This window comes from Perca flavescens, chromosome 16 (assembly GCF_004354835.1).
Source record: "Perca flavescens isolate YP-PL-M2 chromosome 16, PFLA_1.0, whole genome shotgun sequence".
NCBI lineage: Eukaryota > Metazoa > Chordata > Actinopteri > Perciformes > Percidae > Perca > Perca flavescens.
The window spans coordinates 30881700-30909193 of record NC_041346.1 but is presented as its reverse complement, the minus strand read 5'-3'; the positions used below and the strand labels follow the sequence as shown (position 1 = coordinate 30909193).

Genomic DNA, 27494 nt, shown 5'->3' with positions numbered 1-27494 from the left:
AATTGACTAAAAATATTAAATCATAATATTCCGAGAAACTCCGTTCAAACTTTAAAACGTTCCCCATCTTTAATTCAGTCATCACATCATGTTAGCTTACAAAAACACCTCTTCTCCTTTTAACTCCCCTCTTCCTCTATATTCTTTCTCTACTCCTCTTTGGTCAGTTACAAGACAGGATTAGCCGGGAGACTTCTTCTAAACCAGGGCGCACATGTAAGCAGTTGTTTTGTAGATTATGGTGAACGTGTGTTGTAGCAGTGCTTTGCTATTGAGAATGAGGTAGCATGCTAGCGCTAGCATGCTAGCGCTAGCATGCTAACGGTTGCAGTTAGCCAGCTCGTCTTTGCTAGTGACGTAGAAAGCCGTGCAGATGTTGACTAGCTCACCAGGAGACTGAAGGCAGGACACATTCAGAAACCGTATCTCACTCAGAACACCATGGATGAATTTATTTTCAAAGTTTGTATGCGTGTGGAAGCACCACAGACACAAAATAACACCCCAAATCCCAGAAAAAGTGTTTTTTTTTTTCATAATATGGGCACTTTAATGGAATTTAAATGCACACATTAGTTGGGTGCAGGGCTGCAACTAACAGACTGTATTCTTGTCGAAAAAAGAACGTGAGAATTTTTTTTTCAACTTTATTGTAGCTTTTTTAAAACATTCATGATGGGTTTTAAGACATTGTTTAATTTTTTTTTTTTACATTTTTCATACTTTTTGTAGTTTTTTTTAATGACATTTTGTGTGTCCATTACACGTGTCGGTTATGTGTGTCTCTGTCTCTGCAGGTCAAACCCTCCCATCACAGCTGTGAACCTGCAGACACACCTGTCTGACCGTATATGGACTTCCCTCTGCAGGTAAAATAACAGAGCTCAACTGAGCACGTTGGGAGCTTCTGGGGCTGCCCAAATATTTTTCTTAACAAACAAAAACATCTCATCACTTCTAAAATGTCAATACAAGCAAAGAAAACATCAAATTAATTTACAAAAACGTTTAGAAAAGTAAAAAAAAGTGACAAAAAAAAATTGATAAAAGAAAACAAAATAAGAAAAAGCAACAAAAACGTGTAAACACATGAAACACGTCGAAAACACTGACAAAAAAACCATTGAAAAAAAAATAGAACATTACAACCAATCAACTCTCAGCAACAAACAGAGACTGAATAAGTCGAAGAGTTCAAACAGAATTTAACCCTTAAATGACTTCTGTCTATTTCTGTTTACAAAACTCAGCAGAGACTCCAGTATAACCAACAAGCGCAAGTCCAGCATAGAGGGGCTGAGTGAACGTGGTCTGGACTCTGTGGAGGAGAGTCATGGTTTCAGAGACGCTGTAGAAGGACAGAATACCTGCACTGTGATCCAGGTACACTCCTACTCTGGAGGACTCAGGACCTGAGACGGGAGTTTGGACATCGTTGGACCAAAATGTATAACTGTTGTTTTTACAATATAACGCCCAAGATTTGTCATTTCGTCCAAATCCACATTCATCAGACGCCCCTGCTCTGCTGATATTCTTGTATGTGACTGCTACATCAACTCCTCTCCCTCTCCTCTCCACCTCCCAGTAACAACATCCAGTCAGACTCTCTCTACTCAGGACCTGCCACTCTTCAGTGAATCTGTCTGGGTGACTAGAATAAGATTGTTGTTCACTCATTACTGTAGCTTTCCTGTTCCCCTCAGATAATAACAGCCATGTGTATGCTGTGTTTGGATCCAGTGTGATTTCACGTGAATATTTTAAGAATCCAGCTCTGGTCTTGGGCTCTGGTGGTGGCAGTAAAACATCCACTTCAGTCCCTGTCAGTGAGACGTTTGTCCTCTTCTCTCTCAGGACGTCCTGTAGTTTATCTCGGACTTCTGACACGGCTGCTGTCACGTCCTCAAAGCAGCTCAGAGGACAGATATGGATGCTGGATGCTGATTGGCTGAGTGGTGACAGTGAGGGGTAGTTGTGTAGAAACTGGGTGTGATCCTCTGTGTGTGAGAGCTTCTTCAGCTCAGCGTCTTTCCTCTTCAGCTCAGTGATCTCCTGCTCCAGCTTCTCCTGAAGCTCTCTGACTCGACTCTCTTCTCTTTTCTGCTGGGATCTGACCTGCTGCTTCACATCAGAGCTTCTTTTCTCCAGGAGACGGATCAGCTCGGTGAAGATCTTCTCGCTGTCCTCCACTGCTTTATCAGCAGAGAGATTGATGGCCTCCGCCTGCTGTTGAAGCAGCTTCACATCTTTCTCTCTGTCCTGGATTCTCTGCTGGATGTTTTGTCGACTCCCCTCGAGCTCTCTCTGCCTCTCAGCTGTCTCTCCCACAGCGGAGACTTCCTCCTCAGAGCAGAGATAACAGACAAGCTGCTGATCAGTACGGCAGAACATCTTCATCACCTCATCATGACGAGAGCAGACGTTCTCCTGGAGCTTCTTGGACGGCTCCACCAGCTTGTGTTTCTTGAATGTCTCTGATTCATAATGAAACTGAAGGTGTTTCTCACAGAAAGAAGCCAGACATTGCAGACAGGACTTGTGTGCTTTGAGTTTCCTCCCAATGCAGACATCACAGGCCACATCTTCAGCTCCAGCATAGCAGTGATCAGCAGGAGCAGCTTGGAGTCCAGTCTTCTTCAGCTCCTCCACTAAATCTGCTAACATGGAGTTTTTCAGCAGTACAGGCCTCGGTGTGAACGTCTTCCTGCACTGAGGACAGCTGTAGCTGGACTTATGATCCTCTCCATCCCAGTGGCTTTTAATACAGTTCATGCAGTAGCTGTGTCCACAGGGAGTAGTCACCGGATCCTTCAGGAGATCCAGACAGATGGAACAAGAGAAGGCTTCCTGGACCAGCTCAACTCCTTTCTGTGCCATTTCACCTCTCGCTCAGTGACAACGACTGTCTGTGTGTCTCTGTCTCTGTGTTATGTCTCACAATGTTACGTAACTTCGTCCTTTTCCTTCTGTGCTGGGAAACAACACTGTCCAATCTCTCTGCACGTCTCCCTCAGGTGTGTTTTTCCAGATGACTCAGCGCTCGTCTGCTGAACAGAAAAAACAGGGTTTTACAGTCATTACCACTTCAGGGAAAGAGTCCTACATACAGACAGAATTAAAGAAAAATATATACTTTATTATCCATGATTTATCAGTATTTATCCTCCACCCTGACAACACCTTTAAGCATGTTTACACTGGACCGCAGCCTGTTTTTAGTCTTCTTTTACTGATAAATGACTGATCCTCTGTACTTTTTACACTAGCCTTCGTGTAAACTAACTGTCAGTGTTCCTCAATAATACCATTCAAATTTTTTTTTTTTTTATTTGAATAATAATATTTGAATATTAAATGCTAAAATGCAGCCTGTTATAAATATGTACTACACTACTCAGGCTTATGCATTGTCAATACTAAGACAAGTCTCCCTCTCTGACTGCTCAGACGGCTGGTGCTGTGCAGCTCGATTTTGTTTTAAGCCCCCAACCAAGACTTCAAGGCAGCGCTGCAGCCGTCATCTTCAAGGCACCTAAACCATAACCATTGCCTAATCCTAGTGCCTTCCATGCAGCGCTGCCTTGAAATCATGGCGGAAAGAAGGAGACAGCGCTCAGGACGTTTATCAGCCTTGTATAAAAAGGCCATAGCGCTTTGATCGGCTGCCAATCACTCGCGTTCAGACAGCAGAAGGGACAGAATGTAGCAGCTGTAAAGGGACTTTTTTCAGACTACTTCCTTTCCAGTTTTCTTACTTGTTGAAGTAATGTGTGTACTAGCTGGTAGTTAAGTTAAAACTATTCTGTGGCTTGCTAAACTGTCATGGGTTTTACTGCCTTGTTATCTGTGGAGACGTTAAAACTAAGTTTATTCATATTTCAATAAGTGTTCTGCTACGATGTGGATAAGTTTAGGCCTTGTTACGACGGTACATTTATTTGGAGAGAGAGCGAGAGAGATATCACCTTGATAATATTGCTGATGCTGTGTTTCTTATTGCATAGCTGATAGATGTGCAGATTGTTTAATATTACTTGTGCAGCCATGTGTTGATGTATTTAATTATCGATTCATTGTGTCACGCAACTATTAGGCCACCTAGTCGTGGAGATAAAAAAAAATTGAGTTGAGCGCAGTGCGGAGCAGCGTGTAGCGAAAGAAAAGAAAAAAGAGCAGAGCGGGGGTAGAGGAAATACGGAGAGAGACCGGAGAGACCCGTAACGTTGTTCTGAAACACTCGGCGGAGGAAGAGAAATCAGTACGACCCAAGTCATCCAAGGTGTGGGAGCATTTCACACTAAATAAATCAGAAACGTGTTAATTGCAAGATAAGCAAAAGCGACACGGCATGGCACGGGCGCACCACGGTGATGAGTCAGCACCTAAAACGTAAACATGTTGGAGTCCTTGATGAGGAGGAAGGGAGTTCAACAGCAGGGTAAAGTCACTACACTATCCTCCTTCTGTTCCGGTCTGAAGGGAGGAATGTACCGTCCCTCCAGGAGCTCTTCTGGTGCTGCTGTTTACTCGGTAATAACAGTAATAAAGCAGGGGGGGTACAGTTTGCAAGACTAAAGACAGTTTTATTCACTCGCCTTTTTTGGCCCATTAATTTTTCAATCTGTTGTCATGTATATATTATGTGCTTTGTCCCATATCAGTTATTGTTGACAAATATATTAGTGTGTGGTGTATAAATGAACTTAACTTGCACTTACTACAATGATGGTAATAATTTAATGAATAAGTGTGTGTGTGTGTGTGTGTGTGTGTGTGTCTTGTCTGTATCTGCTATTTGGGTTACTTGCCTTTACACAACTATTAACTAAAACAAGTATGTATGTATTGAGTTGATGTAAATCAATGCTTTTTTGTTTTTTTTAATCAGATTCATCGATTAATCGAAAAAATAATCAACAGATTAATCGATTATTAAAATAATCGTTAGTTGCAGCCCTAGTCTGCTAGCTTTCGGGCACATGGTAAATCGCTATTTTATACCACTAACGAGGCTCAAAATAGCACGCCACTTCCATGGTAGCATAATGAGGGCCCATACATACAAACCGAAGCATTGAGAACTTGGTAAGTGTACAGTCAGTTTATTAAAAAAGATCTATTATAACGACAATAGTGTTCATGTTTACATGCAGGCGCCATCTTGAAAAACAGACATTGAATCCCGAACGCTGTGTTTGAGCTATGTTACTGGTTGCAAGGCGTTCGTCGTTCGACTGCTCATTATTGTTTTTATACCGTTGGAAGTGTGGTGACATTTTGAGCCTTGTTAGTGGCATAATACAGTGATTTTTTTCGACTCAGTACACATATTTACCCATAGGTTCATTTTTAATGTGCACATTGCTAGCCAACAGCAGCAATTAGAACAGACTGGGGAAACCTTACTTGAATTATAACAATATATGTGAAAAACATGAGAAACAATGTTTTATACTTTCTAACAGTTTCAGTGGGTAAAGTTAAACAGCACGTGGGTTCGGGTGACTGTACAGATAACAACAAGAATATAACGTCTAACAAAGAGCTCCACATACCTGCAGAAGACAATCTCACATGAATGGCTTCTGGTCTACTGTCTCCTACTGTCCGCTTCTCTGCTCCTAAACATGAAATAACAGAGTTTACCCTCTCAACATGGACTGGAGAGCCTCCTCCGTTATTTACATCACACAGGAACAGCAAGAAAACCGCGCGAAAAGAAAAAGAGGTAAACAAAGCAGCGTTACAACTTATATTTAACCGTAAAAACGTCACAACACAGCTAGTTAATATCCGGGTAACTTTGAGACAATATATATTGAAGAGTAACAACACAACTTTCAAAGAAAACAATAAAATAGCGCAGCAGCATTTCACACGCAACCAACCTCAGCATCACAAAACGGTTTTGTGAGGAGGACAACGAAGCTACGGCAACTCAGGAGGGACAATACATGCGCAGGCGCAGTGCAGCAACAACATCACCGCAGGAAACTAGCAATATAATGAATAAATTCAACTAAATAAGATAACATTCACAAATACCCAACAAATAATGAAATGATGATTACAATTAAATAAAATAAGAATTGGAAATTAGAATTAATAAAGTTTATTTTAAACTCTGTTACACCCATTGGTTACACCTCCTGAGTTGCCGTAGTTTCCGTCTTGTGATGCTGAGGTATATCAATGGGTAGGTCGTGTGTAAAATGCTGCTGCGCTATTTTATTGTTTTCTTTATTTTAGTAGTTAGTTTTTAAATTGTATTGTGAACCTTCATTATATATTTTCTCAAAGTTAACTAGCTGTGTTTTGCCGTTTTTAGGGTTAGGGTTAGCAGAGGAGCAGACAGTAGGAGACAGTAGACCAGAAGCCATTCATCTGATGTTGTCTTCTGCAGGTTTGTGGAGCTCTTTGTTAGACGTTATATTCTTGTTGTTATCTGTACAGTCACCCAAACCCACGTCCTGTTTAACTTTGCCCACTGAAACTGTTAGAAAGTATAAAACATAGTTTCTCATGTTTTTCACATATATTGTTATAATTCAAGTAAGGTTTTCCCAGTCTGTTCTAATTGCTGCTGTTGGCTAGAAATGTGCACATTAAGAGTTGAATGAGATACTATACTGTAATGGCATTTTTATGTACATGGTAGAAAATGGAATCATTCTTCTGTCTTGTATTGCTGAGGAGCAGAGGTGAGGATAGTAGGAAACTGTAGACCTGGGGCCAGTTTCAGGAAGGAGGTTTAACAGACTGAGTCTAACCCTGATGTCTGAGTTGATTTACCCTGAGATGGGAAACTCTGAGTTTTCGGTTCCAGAACAGCTGATTTGAGTTGGTTCAATCAGACCTAAGGGCATGCACCACCAATATAAAATGATACTTCGATTCACCATGGCAACAACCACAAACAAACTGGTCGGCGGAAATCATGCTCAGATACAGTGAGTTTGAACATGCATTTCGTTAAAAAAGCAACACAGTGGCTGCTGTAAAAGAGAGAGGCTTTGCGTGGGAGAAAAATTGCTGCAAGAGTAAATGCGCAAGTTCTAGGGCTGCAGCTATCTATTATTTTAGTAATCAAGTATTCTACAGATTATTCCATTGATTAATCATCAATAAAACATTGCTTACAATATCATCTCTAAAAAACTAAAGATTTATTGCAGTTAAGTGCCATATTACATTGTTTTTAAAGAAAACATTTTCTGAAATACAATAACAACCTCAAACTAAGGCATAAATTAAACATACATTAACATGACCTTAAGTTGTGCACCTTAACTTTCAGAACTGCAAGTTTCAACCTGAGACTGATCTGTTTATAGGCCTATATGTAAATATTAGTTATACTCAAACTATTTTAACTTATATATTTGATTACAATGTCACACAGCTCTGTTACACTTATGTATTAGATCATTGATCAGCTGTTTTTCCGTGAAGAGAGAGAGTGACAGAAAATGGTGCGCAACAATCAGCTGTTTTTCCGAAGGGATAGTCAACAAGTCGGCTCTTTAGATCAGATCGTAGTCACCACTACGTATTCTCTTGTCTTTGTTTTTAGTAGTTGTTGTGTGTTGTGTAGTTTCATCGTCCATACGACTCTTACTTTTGTCGGGTCTGCTTGGTGGAATGGATGATTAAGTTAGATGTTATCTGTTGAGATGCTGAAGCATGTTGTGTTATTATTGTGGTAAACTAGTTCCATTTTGCAGTAGACACACTGTACAGAGTTTTCGTTTTAATTACGTTTGAACTGATTCCAAACTTTGGACACTTTCTGTCATTTTCTCCAGCCTGTCTCTTCTCTTAGCCCCTCGCTATTTACGCTTTTTCTTCATTTTGTAATCTGCGCCTGTCAATCTTCATGGCCCCATGTGCGACAGTAATAATCATCCGTGCGGAAACACCGTGAGCGATACAACGTTGGTAACATTGATTAAACAAAGCTTCGATGCAAAATGATTTGCCTCGAGGATTTTTAGTAATCAAATTATTCGAGTTACTTGAGGAATTGTTTCAGTCTTATTAAATTCCAATATAGTATATTAATATCATATTTAATCATTTCAATTCAATTTTATTTATAGTATCAAATCATAACAAGAGTTATCTCAAGACACTTTACAGATAGAGTACGTCTAGACCACACTCTATAATTTACAAAGACCCAACAATTACAATAATTCCCCCAAGAGCAAGCATTTAGTGTGACAGTGGTGAGGAAAAACTCCCTTTGAAGGAAGAAACCTCGGACAGACCCAGACTCTTGGTAGGTGGTGTATGACGGTCCCGGTTGGGGGTGTGATGAACAGTGGCAATAATAGTCATTATAAAGATAATGGAACTAGGACAAGAAATAGTTGTTGTAGTAGTTTGTGGCACTGCAGGGCATTACAGGATGTGGCATGGCACAGCAGAGCATAGGAGGATGCAGCAGGACACTGCAGTCAATCATAAGAATAATATTACTGGTAAAATGGTATTGAACCTATAATATATTTCATTTGGTGGAATCCTGTGGACGAAAAAGTCCTAGGCCTACTGCTCCCATTCTAAGGCTGCAGCACCATCATTGACATGACATGACGCCACATGTACGAAGTTTGTAATACTGGTTATATATTTATTGTGTTTTATTAATGTTAATTCTGTTTGCTAAGGCTATATATTATTGGCTTGCAAAGTAGCTATCCGTTGCTAATGCTAACGTTAGCTAATGTATGTCAAAAAGCAGTAGCTGACTTACGTTACTGCCAAGATATGGTTTCATTTTAAATATATTTAAAAATAAATAAGGATTTACTAACGTTACCATGCACAGTGCAAACACATGACAACACGAGTCTTACAACACCTGTGTGGTCTCCAGTGAAACCATATCTTGGCAGTAGTTAGCTAACGCTTCTGCTTTTTGAGATAAATTAGCTTTAGCAAAGGGTAGCTCCTTCGCAATCTAATATATCAACAGAATAAAGGTTACTAAAACACTATGTACACTAATGTAACCAGTATTAAAAACTACTTACATGTGGCTATAGTGTGAGATGCAGGTAGGTTCAGTCTTGCATTACAAGACATAACTTAGCTACAGTGCTGTCTGCGAGGCCTGTTCAGATGACCTGTCGGCTGCATAGACCGGATGTTATGCTCCGCTGCTGTGTGCTAAGTTAGCTAGATTGCTAGTGAAGAATGAGTCAAACTAACGTTAGTCACACAAGGAGACATGAGTCAAACAAAACGACATTATAATACACACAAATATTGAGACATTTCTGTGATATAGCTAACTCAATAATACAAAATACTGATCGAAATGTGTTTTAATCCAGTAATGTTAGTCAAACAGCGCCACTGCAGTCAGTATATGCTTTACCAGTATCCTGACCAACAGGTGTTGACTGAAAAAGAAACTTTTATGGCAACGAAAAAAAAGTATTGAAAAATTATTTATCTTTTGGTGCCAAATTTCGGTTCCAAAAGCGTATGAGCGCGTAAGCACAAGCTTATCTGTCCTCTCTACATATTGACACACAGGGGAGCTCCCACCGACACACACACACACACACATACACACGGAGAGGCGTGGACGGAGTAAACTGTCTGCAGTTTTGTTTAAGTCACAGAGAGTCACGGTTGGTTTCAAGTGTGGTTACAGTTTTTTAAAACTTGACGCAGACAGCGTTTGCTGTGATATGATAATATTATTAATAATAATAATAATGATGATAATGATATTAATGGCGAGCCGAAAGCGGTCGCGGTGCTGTTGACGTTACACTTCCTCTTAGACAAGCAGGCGCAACAGAGGTTTCTCTGCCCTGATGACTGACTGACAGGCTGAGCTTGCAAGGCAAGACACTTTTATTAATGTTACTCTGAGTGAGCAGTTTTACAAGAATTTTTTAATTTTGATAACTGTTTTGATTCACAATTAAAGTGGAAAATAAAAGCTTTGTGTTTAATGTATTTTTGTTGATGTTGAAATGGATTTTAAAACATATGGTATCGAAAAAAGTATCGTTAGGAGCCGGCATCGAAACTGAGGCATCGAAATTGGCACCGGATCGAAAGATTTTGAATGATACCCAGCCCTAGCGTCTGCCCTATTTCTGATACCGTGGCGGCAGAAATTTTTTGCCACTAAAATAATCAACATAGAGGAAACACTGGGATAAATCATGGATATAAAGTATATATTTTTCTTTAATTGTGTCTGTAAATGTGCGACTCTTTCCCTGAAGTGGTAATGACTGTAAAACCCTGTTTTTCTGTTCAGCAGACGAGCGTTGAGTCATCTGGAGAAACACACCTGAGGGAGATGTGCAGAGAGATTGGACAGTGTCGTTTCCCAGCACAGAAGGAAAAGGACGAAGTTACGTAAACCTGAGAGAGGTAAACGCATGTGATCCTTCGATTTATAACATCCTGCAGAGGTGTGTCTGCAGGTTCACAGCTGTGCTGGGAGGGTTTGACCTGCAGAGACAGAGACACACAGAGACAGACAGTCGTCACTGAGCGAGAGGTGAAATGGCGCAGAAAGGAGTTCATCTGTGCCGGGAAACCTTCTCTTGTTCCATCTGTCTGGATCTCCTGAAGGATCCGGTGACTACTCCCTGTGGACACAGCTACTGCATGAACTGTATTAAAAGCCACTGGAATGTAGAGGATGGTAAGTACAGTTACAGCTGTCCTCAGTGCAGGAAGACATTCACACCGAGGCCTGTCCTGCTGAAAAACACCATGTTAGCAGATTTAGTGGAGGAGCTGAAGAAGACTGGACTCCAAGCTGCTCCTGCTGATCACTGCTATGCTGGAGCTGAAGATGTGGCCTGTGATGTCTGCACCGGGAGAAAACTCAAAGCACACAAGTCCTGTCTGCAATGTCTGGTCTCTTATTGTGAGAAACACCTTCAGCCTCATTTTGAATCCCCTGCTTTCGAGAAACACAAGCTGGTGGAGCCGTCCAAGAAGCTCCAGGAGAACGTCTGCTCTCGTCATGATGAGGTGATGAAGATGTTCTGCCGTACTGATCAGCAGCTTATCTGTAATCTCTGCTCTGTGGAAGAACATAAAGGCCACGACACAGTCTCAGCTGCAGCAGAGAGAGCTGAGAGGCAGAGAGAGCTCGAGGGGAGTCGACAAAACATCCAGCAGAGAATCCAGGACAGAGAGAAAGATGTGAAGCTGCTTCAACAGCAGGCGGAGGCCATCAATCTCTCTGCTGATAAAGCAGTGGAGGACAGCGAGAAGATCTTCACCGAGCTGATCCGTCTCCTGGAGAAAAGAAGCTCTGATGTGAAGCAGCAGGTCAGATCCCAGCAGAAAAGAGAAGAGAGTCGAGTCAGAGAGCTTCAGGAGAAGCTGGAGCAGGAGATCACTGAGCTGAAGAGGAAAGACGCTGAGCTGAAGAAGCTCTCACACACAGAGGATCACACCCAGTTTCTACACAACTACCCCTCACTGTCACCTCTCAGCCAATCAGCATCCAGCATCCATATCTGTCCTCTGAGCTGCTTTGAGGACGTGACAGCAGCCGTGTCAGAAGTCAGAGATAAACTACAGGACGTCCTGAGAGAGAAGAGGACAAACGTCTCACTGACAGGGACTGAAGTGGATGTTTTACTGCCACAACCAGAGCCCAAGACCAGAGCTGGATTCTTAAAATATTCACGTGAAATCACACTGGATCCAAACACAGCAAACGCATGGCTATTGTTATCTGAGGGGAACAGGAAAGTAACATTAATGGGTCTACATCAGTCTTATTCTAGTCACCCAGACAGATTCACTGACTGGTATCAGGTCCTGAGTAGAGAGAGTCTGACTGGAAGTTGTTACTGGGAAGTGGAGAGGAGAGGGAGAGGAGTTAAAGTAGATAACTAAGTAGTAGCATACAAGAATATCAGCAGGAGGGTTAGGTGAAAGTGTATTTGGAAACAATGACAAATCTTGGGCATTAGATTGTATCAACAACAGTTATACATTTTACTACAACAATGTCCGAACTCCCGTCTCAGGTCCTTGGTCCTCCAGAGTAGGAGTGTACCTGGATCACAGTGCAGGTATTCTGTCCTTCTACAGCGTCTCTGAAACCATGACTCTCCTCCACAGAGTCCAGACCACATTCACTCAGCCCCTCTATGCTGGACTTTGGATTTATTGTTCTGGAGCCTCTGCTGAGTTGTGTAAACTGAAATAGACAGAAATCATTTAAGGGTTAAATTCTGTTTTTTTTTCTTCATTTTAATTCTTTGACTTATTTAGTCTCCATATTTGTTGCTGAGAGCTGATTGTTGTGACATTCTATTTTTTCGACATTTTTCTGTCAGTGTTTTTGACGTTTTTCATTTGTTTACACATTTTTGTTGCTTTTTTCTGTTGTTTATTTCTTTGGTTTTATCAACATTTTTGTCACTTTTTTTGACATTTATTTGATTTTCTAAACATTTTTGTAAATTAGTTTTATGTTTTTTTTTGCTTGTATTGACGTTTTAGAAGTGATGAGATGTTTTTGTTTGTTGAGAAAACCATTCAGGGAGCCCCAGAAGCTCTCAATGTGCCCAGTTGAGATCTGTTATTTCACCTTTGATTGTTGAAACAGAACATGTTAAAAAAGATCTTTACCGAGATGATCTGTAGATATTAGTTGTTTGTTAATCATATTTTGCCACGTTGGCGTGACCCAGAAATCAAATCAAACTAAAAGTGTATTTAGTTTCTCTTCCACTGCATGGCTCTGAAAAGAGAAAGCACCAGACCTCCTTTATCCTACACACTTTGTTCTCTTTGTGGACATTTATAAAGAAATCTTGATTTTAGATTTATTTGTTAGGCAGACAAAATGTTATCATAATCATAATCAATAACTAATTCTTCTCTTTTACATGGCTGAGATTCTGGTTCAAACAAAGTGATTGTGTGGATGAAGTGAATCTGTTCATGAAATCATTGAACAAGAGTCTTTGAACAGACTTTACTGATGGGATGTGTGAACAAACTGAAGCTTTACATGATGAATAAACTAACATGAACAAAGTCTTTTCTTCCTGTCTTCATTCCAGGGTTTCATTCAAAGCTGCATGTACAGCTACATGCTCTCATATATTAAACCCTTTGCATATCTGCAAACAAGTCTCCTCTGATTGAAATGAGAGTATAACTGAGGCCCTTTTCCTCCTGAAACACCACAAAGTACAGTGTTCATGTTTAGAGTCAGTCGGTCTCTGTCCTTTCAACTTTCCTCACTAAAACTGCTCCGTCACAGAGAAATGTTTTCTATCACTTGTTACTTTTTACAGCCAACATTTCCTCTCTGCACTGAGTCAATAAATATTGCATAGACTTAAAAGAGCATTTCAATAGTGTATATGGGTGTGTATAGTAGTGTGTGACAGCTTCTCAGTAGTGTGTATGAGTGTTTCAATAGTGTATATAAGGGTGTTTAAGTTGTATGTTAAACAAATTTTAATAGTGTATACGAAAGTGAGAGCATTTCAATATTGTATAATCTATAGTGTTCTGGTTTCAGAATGATAAAGACAATTGAAGAACAATTAGATATTTCCATGTAAACTATCATGTTTTCGCCAAATGATGTAAAGATGTTTAGTCATTCTATTATCTGAAATGTCTTGAAATGTAGTGCAAATAGCTCCGGTAAATGGGATGAACATCTCCTTGGGAGAAATAGATTTAGAGTGAGCCCCGGATGTTTCCAACGTCTGGCTCCGGTTGTGAGGACGTCAGAAAGTGACAGCTCTGATTACGTTAAGTTAGTTATTGCCAACAACAACTTCTACATTTATATTATTATATTCATGTATAAATGTATGATCAATAAAGTAACTACCTACAACAGCAGTCAGATAAATAGACAAAAATATAAATGTGTGGAACACATACCAATTAGTGTTTTTCAGAGCTATATGTACAAGTGCTTCATGAGCAGCAGCTTGAATCTGTGAACATCAAACTCCCTTCAGAACAATAATAATATTCATGTTGTGTAGATCCTACCTGAAATAAAGAGTTTGCAGAGTCATGCCATGCCTGGCTTCAGACCTCGGCATGGTCGAACGACAAACGCCGTGCAACCAGTAACATAGCTCAGACAAGGCGTTCGTGATTCAACTGCTCATGACTGTTTTCCCAGATGGCGCCTGCATGTAAGCATGAACGCTACGGTCTTTATAATCTATCTTTTAAATAAACTGTCTGTACACTTACAAAGTTCTCAATGCTTAGATTAACATTTAGGGACCCTCATTATGCTACTGTTGAAGTGTGGTGCTATTTTGAGCCTTGATAGTGGTATTAAATAGTGATTGACATGTGCCCCGAAAGCTAGCGTTAGCAGCTAACCACTGGTTTGCGGTAGCTTATTAAAAGCTAGAGACACATTTGTTTAGCATGAAAACATATCCCAGAGAACGTTTGACTCAGTACAGAAAGGTTATTAACTCCTAGGTTCATTTTGTGCCTGAATTGCCCTTTAACCAACAAACTTTATTAAATAATGAAAAAATATTCCCAAAAGTAGCCAACAAAGAAACAAAGAGCCGTGTTCTATTTTCCTCGACAACTAGTCTATTTACCTTGGAACTCGTTTTTTACGAGGTCAAAGTCGGAAACATGCCCCCTGACCTCGTATTTACGAGCTCAGAACTCGTACAACCTCGCAGTAGCCGAGTTCAAAATCCAACATGGCTGCCCCCTGTATCAACAGTTGTGAAAGCTGCAGTAACATAAAGTTATAAGCACTTCTGTCTTATTTGTGTCACTAAATCAGTCGTTCACACAGGCATGTCCAACTTCTATCTGTGGACATGTTCTTACGCTGTTTGCATGCACAAAAAAACGGCGTAATATGTTGTTATCAACTGGTTGCTAACAATAGGTAACTGGGCTAGAGCTATAATGAAAACAATGAAAATCCGACTTTTAAATAGAACGCATTCAACTCGGGTATGACGTCATTCCCAGTTGCGGCTTCCGAGTTCCGAGGTGAATAGAATGCAGCATTACTTCCTGAATTAAGTGGTAACAATGAACCACTGAGGTGTTTGGTCAGGTGGCAAATATATTGGCCAATGAGCTCATGTAGTGTCATTTTGAATGGCAGTGTTTTGAAATGGCAAACATGTGACTTTATGTCAGATTGTTGTGTCTTATGCAGAGAACCATGTTCAGTGCATTTAAAAAGTGTCACTTTGAATTGCAAAATGTGTGTGAAGCAGACTTGAGAAGAGGTTTGGCTCTCTGTGTGTCAGTTTAAATAATTGTGCTATGCAGTTCATTTTAGTGTGTTAGCAATTGGAAACAACTGTAACGTATTACAGTTTTTCTTGATTGCTTTGACCTGCTTAAAGAAACTGGGATCCACTTGGTTAGGCCATGTGGCCCCATAGATCAGTGTGCAGGATTAGGCCATGTGGCCCCATAGATCAGTCTGCAGGGTTAGGCCATGCGGCCCCATAGATCACTTAGCAGGGTTAGGCCATGTGGCCCCATAGATCAGTGTGCAGGGTTAGACCATGTGGCCCCATAGATCAGTCTGCAGGGTTAGACCATGTGGTCCCATTGTCATGACAGAAGAGACTGAGTATCAATAGTGGCTATTTCTTATACTCTACAGTAATAGATGTTTATACTTTACTGTAATATATTTTATTTTTATTTTCTTAATTTCTTATACTCTAATAGATTTTATTGTGGTTTACATGTATTTTGTGTAATATTTACAGTATTTCAGTTTTCAGCCACAGTTTGAAAATAAGAATCAATGGAATCAATAAAATTTGCATCAAATCATTTCTGATTCTGGATCCAATTCTTTGCAAGAAGGCAAATTTGACAACAAATGACTCTGGCATGAAAGCTCCGTACAGTGATAGGCTACAATGACAAGCAATGGTGCCCTGATTCACCCTGAGGGCTGTATTTAGTATTTTGTCGTCCACTTCGTAATGGTTGATTGGAAGAGCTCATACACTTGTTTGCAAGTTGTGTTGTTTGAATGCATGAAGTGAAGGAGTTCAAGTACCTTTTTTGTTCGCGAGTGAGGGGACAATGGAGCGGGAGATTGGTCGGAGATTGGGCGCAGCGGGTGCGGTATTGCATTCAATTTATCGCACCGTTGTGACGAAAAGAGAGCTGAGCCAGAAGGCAAAGCTCTCGATCTACCGGTCAGTTTTCGTTCCTACCCTCACCTATGGTCATGAAGGCTGGGTCATGACCGAAAGAACGAGATCCAGGGTACAAGCGGCTGAAATGGGTTTCCTCAGGAGGGTGGCTGGCGTCTCCCTTAGAGATAGGGTGAGAAGCTCAGTCATCCGTGAGGAGCTCGGAGTAGAGCCGCTGCTCCTTCGCGTTGAAAGGAGCCAGTTGAGGTGGTTCGGGCGTCTGGTAAGGATGCCCCCTGGGCGCCTCCCTAGGGAGGTGTTCCAGGCACGTCCAGCTGGGAGGAGGCCTCGGGGAAGACCCAGGACTAGGTGGAGGGATTATATCTCCAACCTGGCCTGGGAACGCCGGGATCCCCAGTCGGAGCTGGTTAATGTTGCTCGGGAAAGGGAAGTTTGGGGTCCCCTGCTGGAGCTGCTGCCCCCGCGACCCGACACCGGATAAGCGGACGAAGATGGATGGATGGATGGTTGTTTGAATGCAAAATTTGCTTTTGTTGCATATTTTAAATGTTTTGGCACGGTTAGAGCCTTTTGCAAACAAAATGTTTCATTTTGACCATGAGTGCCACTGTTTCGTTGAGTTGACTGCTGTATCAATGCAATCAAGAAAAACTGTAACCTCAAAACCTGGCGCCACATTTACATAAAAAAACTGGTATCTTATAAAATAAAAATGTTCATGTGATAGAATTTCACTCTTTTCTTTAAAGAAACTATTGAGTGAAGTGTAAAGTCCCTTAAATAATTCAAAGTGTAAAGATGAAACGTTAGTATTTAGTTGGTGTTTGATGCTAGTGTTTGTACTCTCAGTGTGTTCTGGGTGACAGTGTGTATGTTGTCTCAGTTAGGATTGTTTGTGAGTGTTTGGCTGCACTGAGCCTGTTTTGAGACGTGTATGAAGAGTTGTGTTGCTGTGAATGAGTTGTGCAGCTGATGTGAACTGTTTAGTTCAGGTGACTGTTGGTAATGCAGACTGTGGTTAGAGTTTTGCACACGAGGCTTCAGTTGTGACAACTGTCGTTTAGCAATCCAAAAAAATTTCTGCACACAAAACATGTAGTTTATAAAATCTGATGTTTTATGCCACGTGTCAAACTCAAGGTCCGCGGGCCAAATCCGGCCCCTCGCAGATTTTGATCCGGCTCTCATATCAATTTAGGTTCACGATGCATTTTGGCCCACCTAGTTTTTGTCACTTTGTCCGAAGTTATTGTCACTTTTGCTGATGCTTTTTTCTATGATTGCTAAGGAAGTTTCCGGCTGACTTTTTTAGGGTTTTATGTCGACCAAACTGTAAGTGAGAAGACATTTTAAGATATGCAATAAGTCTTCCTTGTAGTCTTTTTAGGTGTTTTTTGTAGCCACATAAGTTATTCTAAAGATTTTTTGTAGCCCCTGGTGATGTTCTAAAGGTTCTCTAGCATGTTTTAGGGTCTTTTTGAGGATTTAGTGGTCCTATAAGAGGAACAAGAGGTTCTTGTAGTCTCTCAGGAGGGGACAAGCTTTGTGTCTCTGTCTCTGTGCGTCTCTTTGTGTGTGTCTCCGGGCTCTATTTTAACGATTAAAGCGCACAGCGTGGAGTGCCTGGCGCAGGTGCGTTTAGGGCGTGTCCAAATCCACTTTTGCTAGATTGATGGCGAAAAAAAAAGGTCCGTGCACCGTGCGCATGGTTAAAAAGGGTTGTACTGTTGTGGTTACGGACATTTCTGTTGCCTGTTTTGTATGTTTCTGTTTACCCTGTTTTGACCGTGTTGTATTTTGTGTGTTTGAATGAGATCTTAGCTGGGAGTCACAGCTCATGGTCTCAACTCTTCAGCCAGTGGATACACTGTGAACACTTACCTGCTCGACTGCAGGAGATGCAAAGAAAACATTTCAGCGGCATTTGATGAAATACTAGATGACTACAATATATGGTAGATTTTATCATCACTGATAATGCAGCTAACATGAAGAAGTCTTTTAAAGTCATTATGGCATACCACTCAGATGACAGTGAGGATGACAGTGAGGATGAGGAGGACATGGTTAGTGAACAGCTAGATACAGACTTTCTTCTTGGTTCCCGTCAACGGCTATCCTGCTTTGCCCACAGTTTACAACTGGTTATTGGAGAGGGGATGAAAGAAGTAAAAGTGATGTTTCGGACAATCTCAAAAATAGTGAAACTTGCCATTCTGCTGCATAGCTGTCTTTATGATCGATTTGAGGTTGTTTTTGGAAGTGGTAAAAGCATTCCAGTCTCAAATGTTACAAGGTGGAATTCGCAATAGAGACAAATACAAGCAGTCATCGAATAAGATTGCACTTGCCTGATGGATACTCCTCTCAGCTGCTACCGTGCTATCGCGCGAGATCACGCACAGAGCACAACATCTATTGCCAGAAAAGACTACTGGATAAGAAGATCAAAGAAGCGAGTGGACAGCAGAAGCAGCTACTGCGGCGTGAGGCGATAGGACAAGATGCCACACAGTTGTATATATCCCGGCTGCAGTTTAAAAGCAATAGATGTTGGGCTCTGTGCAGGATCTCGCACGATAGGCAAGTGTTATTTAAATATACTTCTGGTGTAGTTACAAACTTTCTAATGCATTGTTTTATAAGTACAGAAACTATTTGTACTACTGTAGACGTTTGGTATAATTCCGGGCATTATTAGTGGGGTACTTTACAAGATACAAATGTGGATCCATTAGCGCCTGCACTAAGCTAACTACCTGATAACGCTAACTCGACCAACGCTATAACAAGGCAAAAAAGCTTATGGGGGGGTTGTTTGGCTCGAAGGTCAAGGTGCAAAGCAGCCTAGGGTGAAATTACTCAAAACCATCACTTTAAACGCTCTCGAAATTATTTTAACAGTACTTAAACACACAAATACACACACTTAAATGCTGTGAACAAGTGATAGAAAACTGCTCATTTCTCTGTGACGGAGCAGTTTTCGTGAGGAGAGTTGAAAGGACAGAGACCGACTGACTCTAAACATGAACACTGTACTTTGTGGTGTTTCAGGAGGAAAAGGGCCTCAGTTTTACTCTCATATCAGTTTCACATTTTCTCCATCAGCTTTGTCTGAAACCCTGGAATGAAGACAGGAAGAAAAGACTTTGTTCATGTTAGTTTATTCATCATGTAAAGCTTCAGTTTGTTCACACATCCCATCAGTAAAGTCTGTTCAAAGACTCTTGTTCAATGATTTCATCAACAGATTCACTTCATCCACACAATCACTTTGTTTGAACCAGAATCTCAGCTATGTAAAAAAGAAGAATTAATTATTGATTATGATAACAACATTTGGTCTGCGAAACAAATAAATGTTAATCTAGATTTCTTTAAAAATGTCCAGAAAGAGAACAAAGTGTGTAAGATAAAGGAGGTCTGGTGCTTTCTCTTTTCAGAGCCATGCAGTGGAATAGAAACTAAATACACTTTTAGTTTGATTTGATTTCTGGGTCACGCCAAACATTTGGCCCGTCCCACATGGTATTACAAGACACCGCTATTTAACAGACATCTTCCTGTCCCACAGATACATAACATGGAGAAATACATATAACATAAATAACAAATAACAACTAATATCTACAGATCATCTCGGTAAAGATCTTTTTTAACATATCGTCCTGTTTCAACAATCAAAGGTAAAATAACAGATCTCAACAGAGCACATTGAGAGCTTCTGGGGCTCCCCAAATATTTTTCTCAACAAAAAACATCTCATCATTTCTAAAACGTCAATACAAGCCAAAAGAATGTCAAACTAATTTACAAAAACATTTAGAAAAGCAAATAAATGTCGAAAAAAGTGACAAAAAATGTTGATAAAAGCAAAAAAACTTTGCAACAAAAATGTGTAAACACATGTAAAACGTAAAAAAAAATAGAATGACACAACAATCAGCTCTCAGCAACAAACATGGACACCAAATAAGTTGAAGAGTTAAAACACAGAATTTAACCCTTAAATGACTTCTGTCTATTTCAGTTTACACAACTCAGCAGAGTCTCCAGTATAAACATAAAGTCCAGCATAGAGGGGCTGAGTGAATGTGGTCTGGACTCTGTGGAGGAGAGTCATGGTTTCAGAGACGCTGTAGAAGGACAGAATACCTGCACTGTGATCCAGGTACACTCCTACTCTGGAGGACTCAGGACCTGAGACGGGAGTTAGGACTTTGTCGGACCAAAATGAATAACTGTTGTTGATACAATATAACGCCCAAGATTTGTCATTTTGTCCAAATAAACATTTACCCAACCAACCTGCTCTGCTGATATTCTTGTATGCGACAGCTACATAAACTCCTCCTCTCCCTCTCCTCTCCACCTCCCAGTAACAACATCCAGTCAGACTCTCTCTACTCAGGACCTGAAACCAGGCAGTGAATCTGTCTGGGTGACTAGAATAAGACTGTTGTTGTCTCATAAATGTAGCTCTCCTGTTCCCCTCAGATAATAACAGCCACGTGTTTGCTGTGTTTGGATCCAGTGTGATTTCACGTGAATATTTTAAGAATTCAGCTCTGGTCTTGGGCTCTGGTTGTGGCAGTAAAACATCCACTTCAGTCCCTGTCAGTGAGACGTTTGTCCTCTTCTCTCCCAGAACATCCAGTAGTGTATATCTGACTTCTGACACGGACGCTGTCACGTCGTGGCCTTTATGTTCCTCCACAGAGCAGAGATAACAGATAAGCTGCTGATCAGTACGACAGAAAATCTTCATCACCTCATCATGACGAGAGCAGACGTTCTCCTGGAGCTTCTTGGACGGCTCCACCAGCTTGTGTTTCTTTAACTGAGCTACATCATAATGAGGTTGAAGGTGTTTCTCACAGTAAGAGACCAGACAGATCAGACAGGACTTGTGTGCTTTGAGTTTTCTCCCGGTGCAGACATCACAGGCCACATCTTCAGCTCCAGCATAGCAGTGATCAGCAGGAGCAGCTTGGAGTCCAGTCTTCTTCAGCTCCTCCACTAAATCTGCTAACATGGTGTTTTTCAGCAGGACAGGCCTCGATGTGAACGTCTTCCTGCACTGAGGACAGCTGTAGCTGGACTTACAGTCCTCTACATCCCAGTGGCTTTTAATACAGTTCATGCAGTAGCTGTGTCCACAGGAAGTAGTCACCGGATCCTTCAGTAGATCCAGACAGATGGAACAAGAGAAGGTTTCCTGGTCCAGCTGAACTGCTTTCTGCGCCATTTCACCTCTCGCTCAGTGACAACGACTGTCTGAGTCTCACTTCCTGAGAAGTGAAACTAGTCTGAGCTCTGATGTTAAAACAGCAGTGATACGTACTTCCTCAGGATGTTGTTCCCCCGGTTGAATTTTGCAGTTTGCAAGAGAGCGTGCTTTTCTTACCCACAATCCTCTGTGCAGCATATCTGATCAAGAGGCTCAAAGTTCAAGCTGCGATGTTATCACAGAGTTTCATGTCCCGACTGTCTGCAGACTGTACTGCAGGCAACAGTACGTACTTTTTAAGAGCAGCTGCAGCTGACTTCAGCTTTTAGGAGAATTAGAATCAGAGGGTTTGGAGACGTTCCCCAGTTTACTAAATGACTGAGTTGTCCTGTAATTAAATTGAATAAAAGTTGATATTGTTTACAATAATTCAAACACAGCTCTTGACAGAATCAGAGTAAAATATAAAGGGACCTTAACTCTAACTGGTTCTTATCTCTCTCAAACACCTGAGTGAAACTAAATCCTAGCTCACACAATCCTAGGTAAGAAAAACAGCTCAAACAGAGCAGTCAAGTTAACATCAGACAGCAGATACAGTAACAGTGAAGCAGAGAAGCCTATTTAAAGAAAGTACTCAGCCTAGATTCAAGCAGTCTAGCAGTAAGAAACCTCCACAAGTCCAATGCACACTGCATGTTTATTATAAAAGGTTTCTATCAGCCTGAAAACATGTTGTTAACCAGCGCCAGAAATGGACATTTCATCACTTAATTAATGCTTACATTTATATTTAATATTATCTTTGAGACGGATGCATTTACAGATTTACATTTACATCTGGATAAAATTAGTTCTACATAAGTAAAATACAAGTACCTCAGAAGGATACTTAGGTCCAGTACTGGAGTAAATGTCGGTGGTTCCTCTCCACTGTGTAGTAATCCCACTCAAGACTTGACTACTGCAATTCTGTTTTTACTTGTCTAAATAAGTCCGCCCTGAACAAACTGCAAATTGTTCAAAATTCTGCTGCTAGACTTTTAACAGGTGCTCCTCGAAGGTCTCATATTACTCCAGTCTTGTCGGCTCTCCATTGGCTCCCTGTAAAATTCAGGATTGATTTTAAGATTTTAGTGCTGACTTTCAGAGCCTTCAACGGTCAGGCCCCACAGTACATCCTGGACCTTTTGAAGCCGTATTCCTCTGGCCGGACTCTTCAGTCCCCTGGCCAGAACCTGCTTGTAGTCCCTAAGACTCGTTATAAGACCCGAGGGGACATGTCTTTTGAGTTTGTTGCTCCCAGACTATGGAATGCCCTGCCCCTGTCCATACGTCTGGCAGACTCTGATGTAGGGCTGGGCGATATGGTTGAAAACTGTATCACGATATAAGTTTTTCATATCGGTCAATATCGATAATTATTGATATTTTTTATGACCTATTTAAAATAAGGACCAGGAGAAAAATATATTAAATTTAAACATTTTTATTTTAAACTTAACCTTCCTCTGATTATAATCCCCTCAGTTATAAAAGCAGAAATGTCAACACAACCATGGAAAACACTCAAATAATTAAAATGTAAACAGGTCTAAAATCACAATGAACACTTAGCAATTATCTCTTAACATTAAGGTGCAAAATTAAAGAATAAGTAAGAAATGCTTAATAAAGTGTCATAAAATAGTGCAAAGTGTTAGCTAAATATAAGAAACCTGAGAAGGAACTATTTTCTGCAGGTTTAGTGCTAGGTTGGTAACCTGGCTTCTGGACAGTGCTCAGCATGTCTTCCTCCGTTATTTCTTTGTAGCGTTTAGTAAGGCGCTGATGCAGAGTACCTCTCCATGGTGGTCTGCTGCTTGTAGTGTTTAGTAAGGCGCTGATGCAGAGTACCTCTCCATGGTGGTCTGCTGCTTGTAGTGTTTAGTAAGGCGCTGATGCAGAGTACCTCTCCATGGTGGTCTGCTGCTTGTAGTGTTTAGTAAGGCGCTGATGCAGAGTACCTCTCCATGGTGGTCTGCTGCTTGTAGTGTTTAGTAAGGCGCTGATGCAGAGTACCTCTCCATGGTGGTCTGCTGCTTGTAGTGTTTAGTAAGGCGCTGATGCAGAGTACCTCTCCATGGTGGTCTGCTGCTTGTAGTGTTTAGTAAGGCGCTGATGCAGAGTACCTCTCCATGGTGGTCTGCTGCTTGTGCCGTGTTGCAGCTGCAGATGTTGTTGGACATTGATGGCGAATATGGCTGTGCTCCAAAGTGTGAGCGCGGCTAAAGTGGTAAAACAAGTTTATGGTAGTACCAGTGTTGGTGGGGACGACGGTCTGACGACATTGGTCTGACTACGGTCAGACTTATAAAATCCCCAAAACTGCCATACTGACTTTTCCTGTTTTATCAACGATTTCCTCACTCGCTGCGGCACTCACTTTCCACTCCACGCCGGTTCTGTTATTGAAGAACACGAGACAGCGATGTGGCGCAACCAAACATGATACTGTTACATGATTGGCTGTTAGTGTCACTCCCCACGTTGCTAAGTTGCCAGAAAGTGAGGGCCTTTGTTCATGCAACCAAACTTGATTCACAACCTCTGGTTTCTTCCAATGGTTTCTTCTGATGAAGAAAAACAAGTTATCGAACGTTTTATCGACCGCATTTTCTATTGATATTGATTATGTGTCTATCGCGATACATATCGTTATTGTTTTATTGCCCAGCCCCACTCTGATGTCTCTTTTAAAAAGGATCTGAAAACATGTTTATTTAGGAAAGCTTTTGGTTGATGGGTTTTCACTAGTGTCACTTTAATTTTACATATGTATACACATTCTACATTGTTTGTTTTACCTCTTCTTTTGTACAGCACTTTGCGATTTTATCTGTGAAAAGCGCTTTATAAATAAATTTTACTTACTTACTTACTTACTTACTCCACTGATGTTGCTCGTTATGACGGCAACCAGCAGATGGAGACACATATCTGGTCTGATATCTGAAAAAGATTTCATCCATCCGATAGTTTGAGTGATATTTCGGTCGGCACCAACTGAGTGACAGACGCTGTAATCCCTAAAACAACGGCTCAGAAACATCAAAAACACTTTGAAATGTTTCACAGTCTGGCTCAGGGTTCCTCCTTCGTGTGAATTTCATCACCTCACTTCCCACACAAAGGTGATAAATGTGTAGAAGGTAGCAGTGGTGGAATGTAACTAAGTACATATACTCCAGTACTGTACTTCACTCCAAATGTTGAGGTACTTGTACTTTTTCTTGAGTCTTTTCTTTTCATGCCACTTTCTACTTCTACTCCACTACATTTCAGGGAGAAATATTGTACTTTTTACTCCACTACATTCATCTGACAGCTTTAGTTACTAGTTACTTTACACATTACAGTTGTTTTCCATTGCGAAATGACAGTGGGCACAACTGGAGCTACATGTGCAAAACTCTAACTACAGTCTGCACAGCAGCAGTTCATGTGAACCAAACTCTAGTTTGTTTTTTCATTGCTTGAACATAGCTGTAGCGCGCTGGGCTTACGTGTTTACATTTATATCTGGCAACCCGGCCTGGCTGTCAAACTGGACAGTTGATACCAACACACAGGACAAAACACAAACAGACATTCTGTCACAGAACAGAAATTTCAAAAGGAGAAAATACTGGCATTTGCAGTGTTGGCAGAAAAGATAGAATTTCAACTTAGCATGTTTCCTTAATATCTGATGACGCATTGGGGTCAATTTTGGATTTATTATAGTAAACATATTACATATTGGACCTTTAATAATTCCACATTATCAATAAAATATAGTTTTATGATACATTCTCATTTCCTTCTCAACAAACTGTGACGGCCCTCTGTAATCTGGCAGGGCCTCTCTGTGGGAGTGATACCTCTCTGGTCTTACCCATCTTTGTTTCCATCTTTGTTTGAATTGACTGCAGATCCGGTGCACCTGGGAGCTGGCAGCTGATAAAGCTCCACCTGGTCAGACTAGACTTCTCTCTCTTCACTACCATCCAGACATCAACCATGGCCTGATCACCCCGCCTTCCACATTTTGTTTTGGGTTTATTTAAGTTAGTTAAATTCCGTTTAGTTTATTCTTTTGTTAAATAAATCACTTTTGATCATTTACGATGCCTCGCTCCCTCTTTTGTCATGGCCTTTGAGCCAGGTTGTGACAAAATGGGGGCTCGTGCCGGTTTTTGTGTTTGGTTAGTGTGTGTTGTGGTTTAGTTTGTTGGGAGCGTGGCAGCCCGTTGGACTGGTAAGAAGTTTTTTTTTGCTTTGGTTATTGTTTGTTTGTTTGTTTGTTTGGTAGTGCGGTGGTGCTGTACGTTGGTTTGGCTGGTTGAGCTGGGTAGTGAGGGCTTGTTTTCTGGCATTTGTATTATATCTTTGTTGGTGTTTTTGTTTTGTAAGTTGTTTGCTACGGTCGACGGGTGATCCGGGTGGCTGGTGTGGGTCCTCGTGTGCGTGTTGTTTATGGTGGATGGAGTTTTCTCTTGTAGGCTGTAGCGACGGTCCACTTTTGGGCTTGTTGAGCTGATCTTTGATAGTGCTGTGGCGAACGTGGGTGAAGCTTTTGGCTTGGGAGCATGTCCGTGGTTTTCGGAGGGTTGCTAGCGTGCTAGTTGCTCTCCCTTGCCAGCAGTCATTAGTGCATAAGTGGCCACCACAAGTAGCTGCATGAAGACTAGGGTTGAGTTAGTTAGCGGGATTGATCTAGATAGCGGGGAAGCTCCATACCAGGTGGGGGTTGGTCCTCTTAATGCGCACAGGGACGTTGCACTGTCTTGCTGGGTCTGTTGCTGTCGTTTTGTTTTGCCAGTTGTAGTTTGTTGTGATGGCGGAGTGTGATGCGTTTATTGCGGCTCCGTCTGAGGAGGCGTTGGGGCGTTGTACTAAGGAGCAGTTGCTGATGATTGCGGAACACTTCTCGGTAGTGATAAGCAATAAACGCTTTAAAGAGAACATTAGGGTAGTATAACTTACGACTACTGCCACCGTTTAATGAGAAAGATCCCGATACGTTTTTCTGGTTTGAGCGTGTCGCTAAGGCTAGGGATTGGCCTGATGAAGATTGTGCATTGATGCTTCAATGTGTGCTGACGGGCGCAGGAAGCTTATTCTTCGTTGAGTACAGTGGATAGCTCAGGCTATGCGACTAAAGTCTGCTGTGTTAAAAGCGTATGAGTTAGTGCCAGAGGCATTTTGCCAACGTTTCAGGTCCTGGGAGAGACTTAGTGGTCAAACTTATATGGAGGTTGCTCGGGAACTGGCTGCGCTGGAGGTCACTACTTTTGAGGGTCTGTGTGATCTTGTGGTTTTGGAGCAGTTTAAGGATGCTTCCTGGTTACATTGCAACATGTCTTAGTGAGAAGCAGTGTGTCACGGCGGCGGGTGCGGCTACGTCAGGCGATGAGTACTTGTTGCTTCATAAAGGAGGTTTTAGAGAGCGGGCTACAATGCGTGAGCGTTCTTGGAGAGCTGGTGCGCCAATCTCGGAGGCGGTATCGCGAGGTGATGCTGTCCACACGAATTGTAACTACTGTCATGGAAGGCTGATTGTCCGCTCCTGCATTTTAAAAACAAACCTGGAGTATCGAGGGTTAAGCCTGTGGCAGCCGCTGCACGAGTTGTTGTGGACTGTGTATCTGAGTTGCTTACTACAGAGCTTGAACCGGATGTCTTGGCAGCCTATGCTCCTTTTATTATAGATGGCTTTGTGTCACTGGTAGGAAGTGGGACTAAGGTGGCGGTAAAAATCGTGAGGGATACAGGGGCCTTTGACTCCTACATTGTAGGATCTATGCTGCCGCTGTCTGATGACACTGATACGGGCGATTATATACTTAGTCGTGGCATGGGTTTAACCGTTTTGCCCATACCATTACATAAGTTGGTCCTGGACTGTGAGCTGGTGAAGGGCGAGGTAGCCGTTGGTGTGCGTCCGGCGTTGCCCATTGAGGGGATTCATTTCATTCTGGGTAACGGGCTGGTTGGTGGGCGTGTTTGGGCTGATTCTCCTCCTTTGCCAGTGGTTACATCTTGCCCGGTTATGGCTGTTGTTGATCATATTAACGCTGACT

General features: G+C 41.5%; 2 protein-coding genes across 5 annotated transcripts in view; one reads left to right on the top strand and one right to left on the bottom strand.

Moving 5' to 3' along the window:
* Nucleotides 1-1077: 1077 nt before the first annotated feature.
* Nucleotides 1078-21442, bottom strand: LOC114570615 (tripartite motif-containing protein 16-like). 3 transcript variants are annotated; one of them, XM_028600971.1, is made up of 3 exons: nt 5892-5971; nt 5559-5624; nt 1078-3050 (listed from the first exon to the last, which is right to left on the bottom strand). In XM_028600971.1, exon 3 carries the CDS (start codon nt 2878-2880, stop codon nt 1228-1230), a length of 1653 nt encoding a protein of 550 aa, XP_028456772.1. In that variant the 5' UTR covers nt 2881-3050; nt 5559-5624; nt 5892-5971; the 3' UTR covers nt 1078-1227. The 3 variants fall into 3 exon arrangements, with proteins under 3 accessions (XP_028456772.1, XP_028456773.1, XP_028456774.1); XM_028600972.1 differs by having other exon boundaries at nt 1078-3047; XM_028600973.1 differs by lacking the exons at nt 5559-5624; nt 5892-5971 and adding an exon at nt 20983-21442 and having other exon boundaries at nt 1078-2454.
* LOC114570617 (tripartite motif-containing protein 16-like) overlaps nt 6142-27494 on the top strand; it is a 29723-nt gene continuing 8370 nt past the window's right edge. Inside the window, exons 1-3 of one of the 2 annotated variants that reach the window (XR_003694550.1) lie at nt 6142-6199; nt 6332-6406; nt 10292-10407. Coding sequence is in view for 1 of the 2 variants with exons in the window: in XM_028600974.1 (XP_028456775.1) it covers nt 10543-11898 (1356 nt within the window). In the remaining variant the exon portion in view is untranslated. Of the gene's footprint in view, nt 6200-6331; nt 6407-10291; nt 11995-27494 lie in introns of those variants that run through there. The other variant, XM_028600974.1, reaches the window with a different exon arrangement.

Bases quoted from the DNA above. Each gene is read 5' to 3' on its own strand.
- LOC114570615 (XM_028600973.1), bottom strand. From the start codon at position 21,408: ATGGCGCAGAAAGCAGTTCAGCTGGACCAGGAAACCTTCTCTTGTTCC. The intron at 2,455-20,982 runs GTGGAGCCGTCC...AAACACAAGCTG, and splicing joins AGTTAAAGAAACACAAGCTG to GTGGAGCCGTCCAAGAAGCT.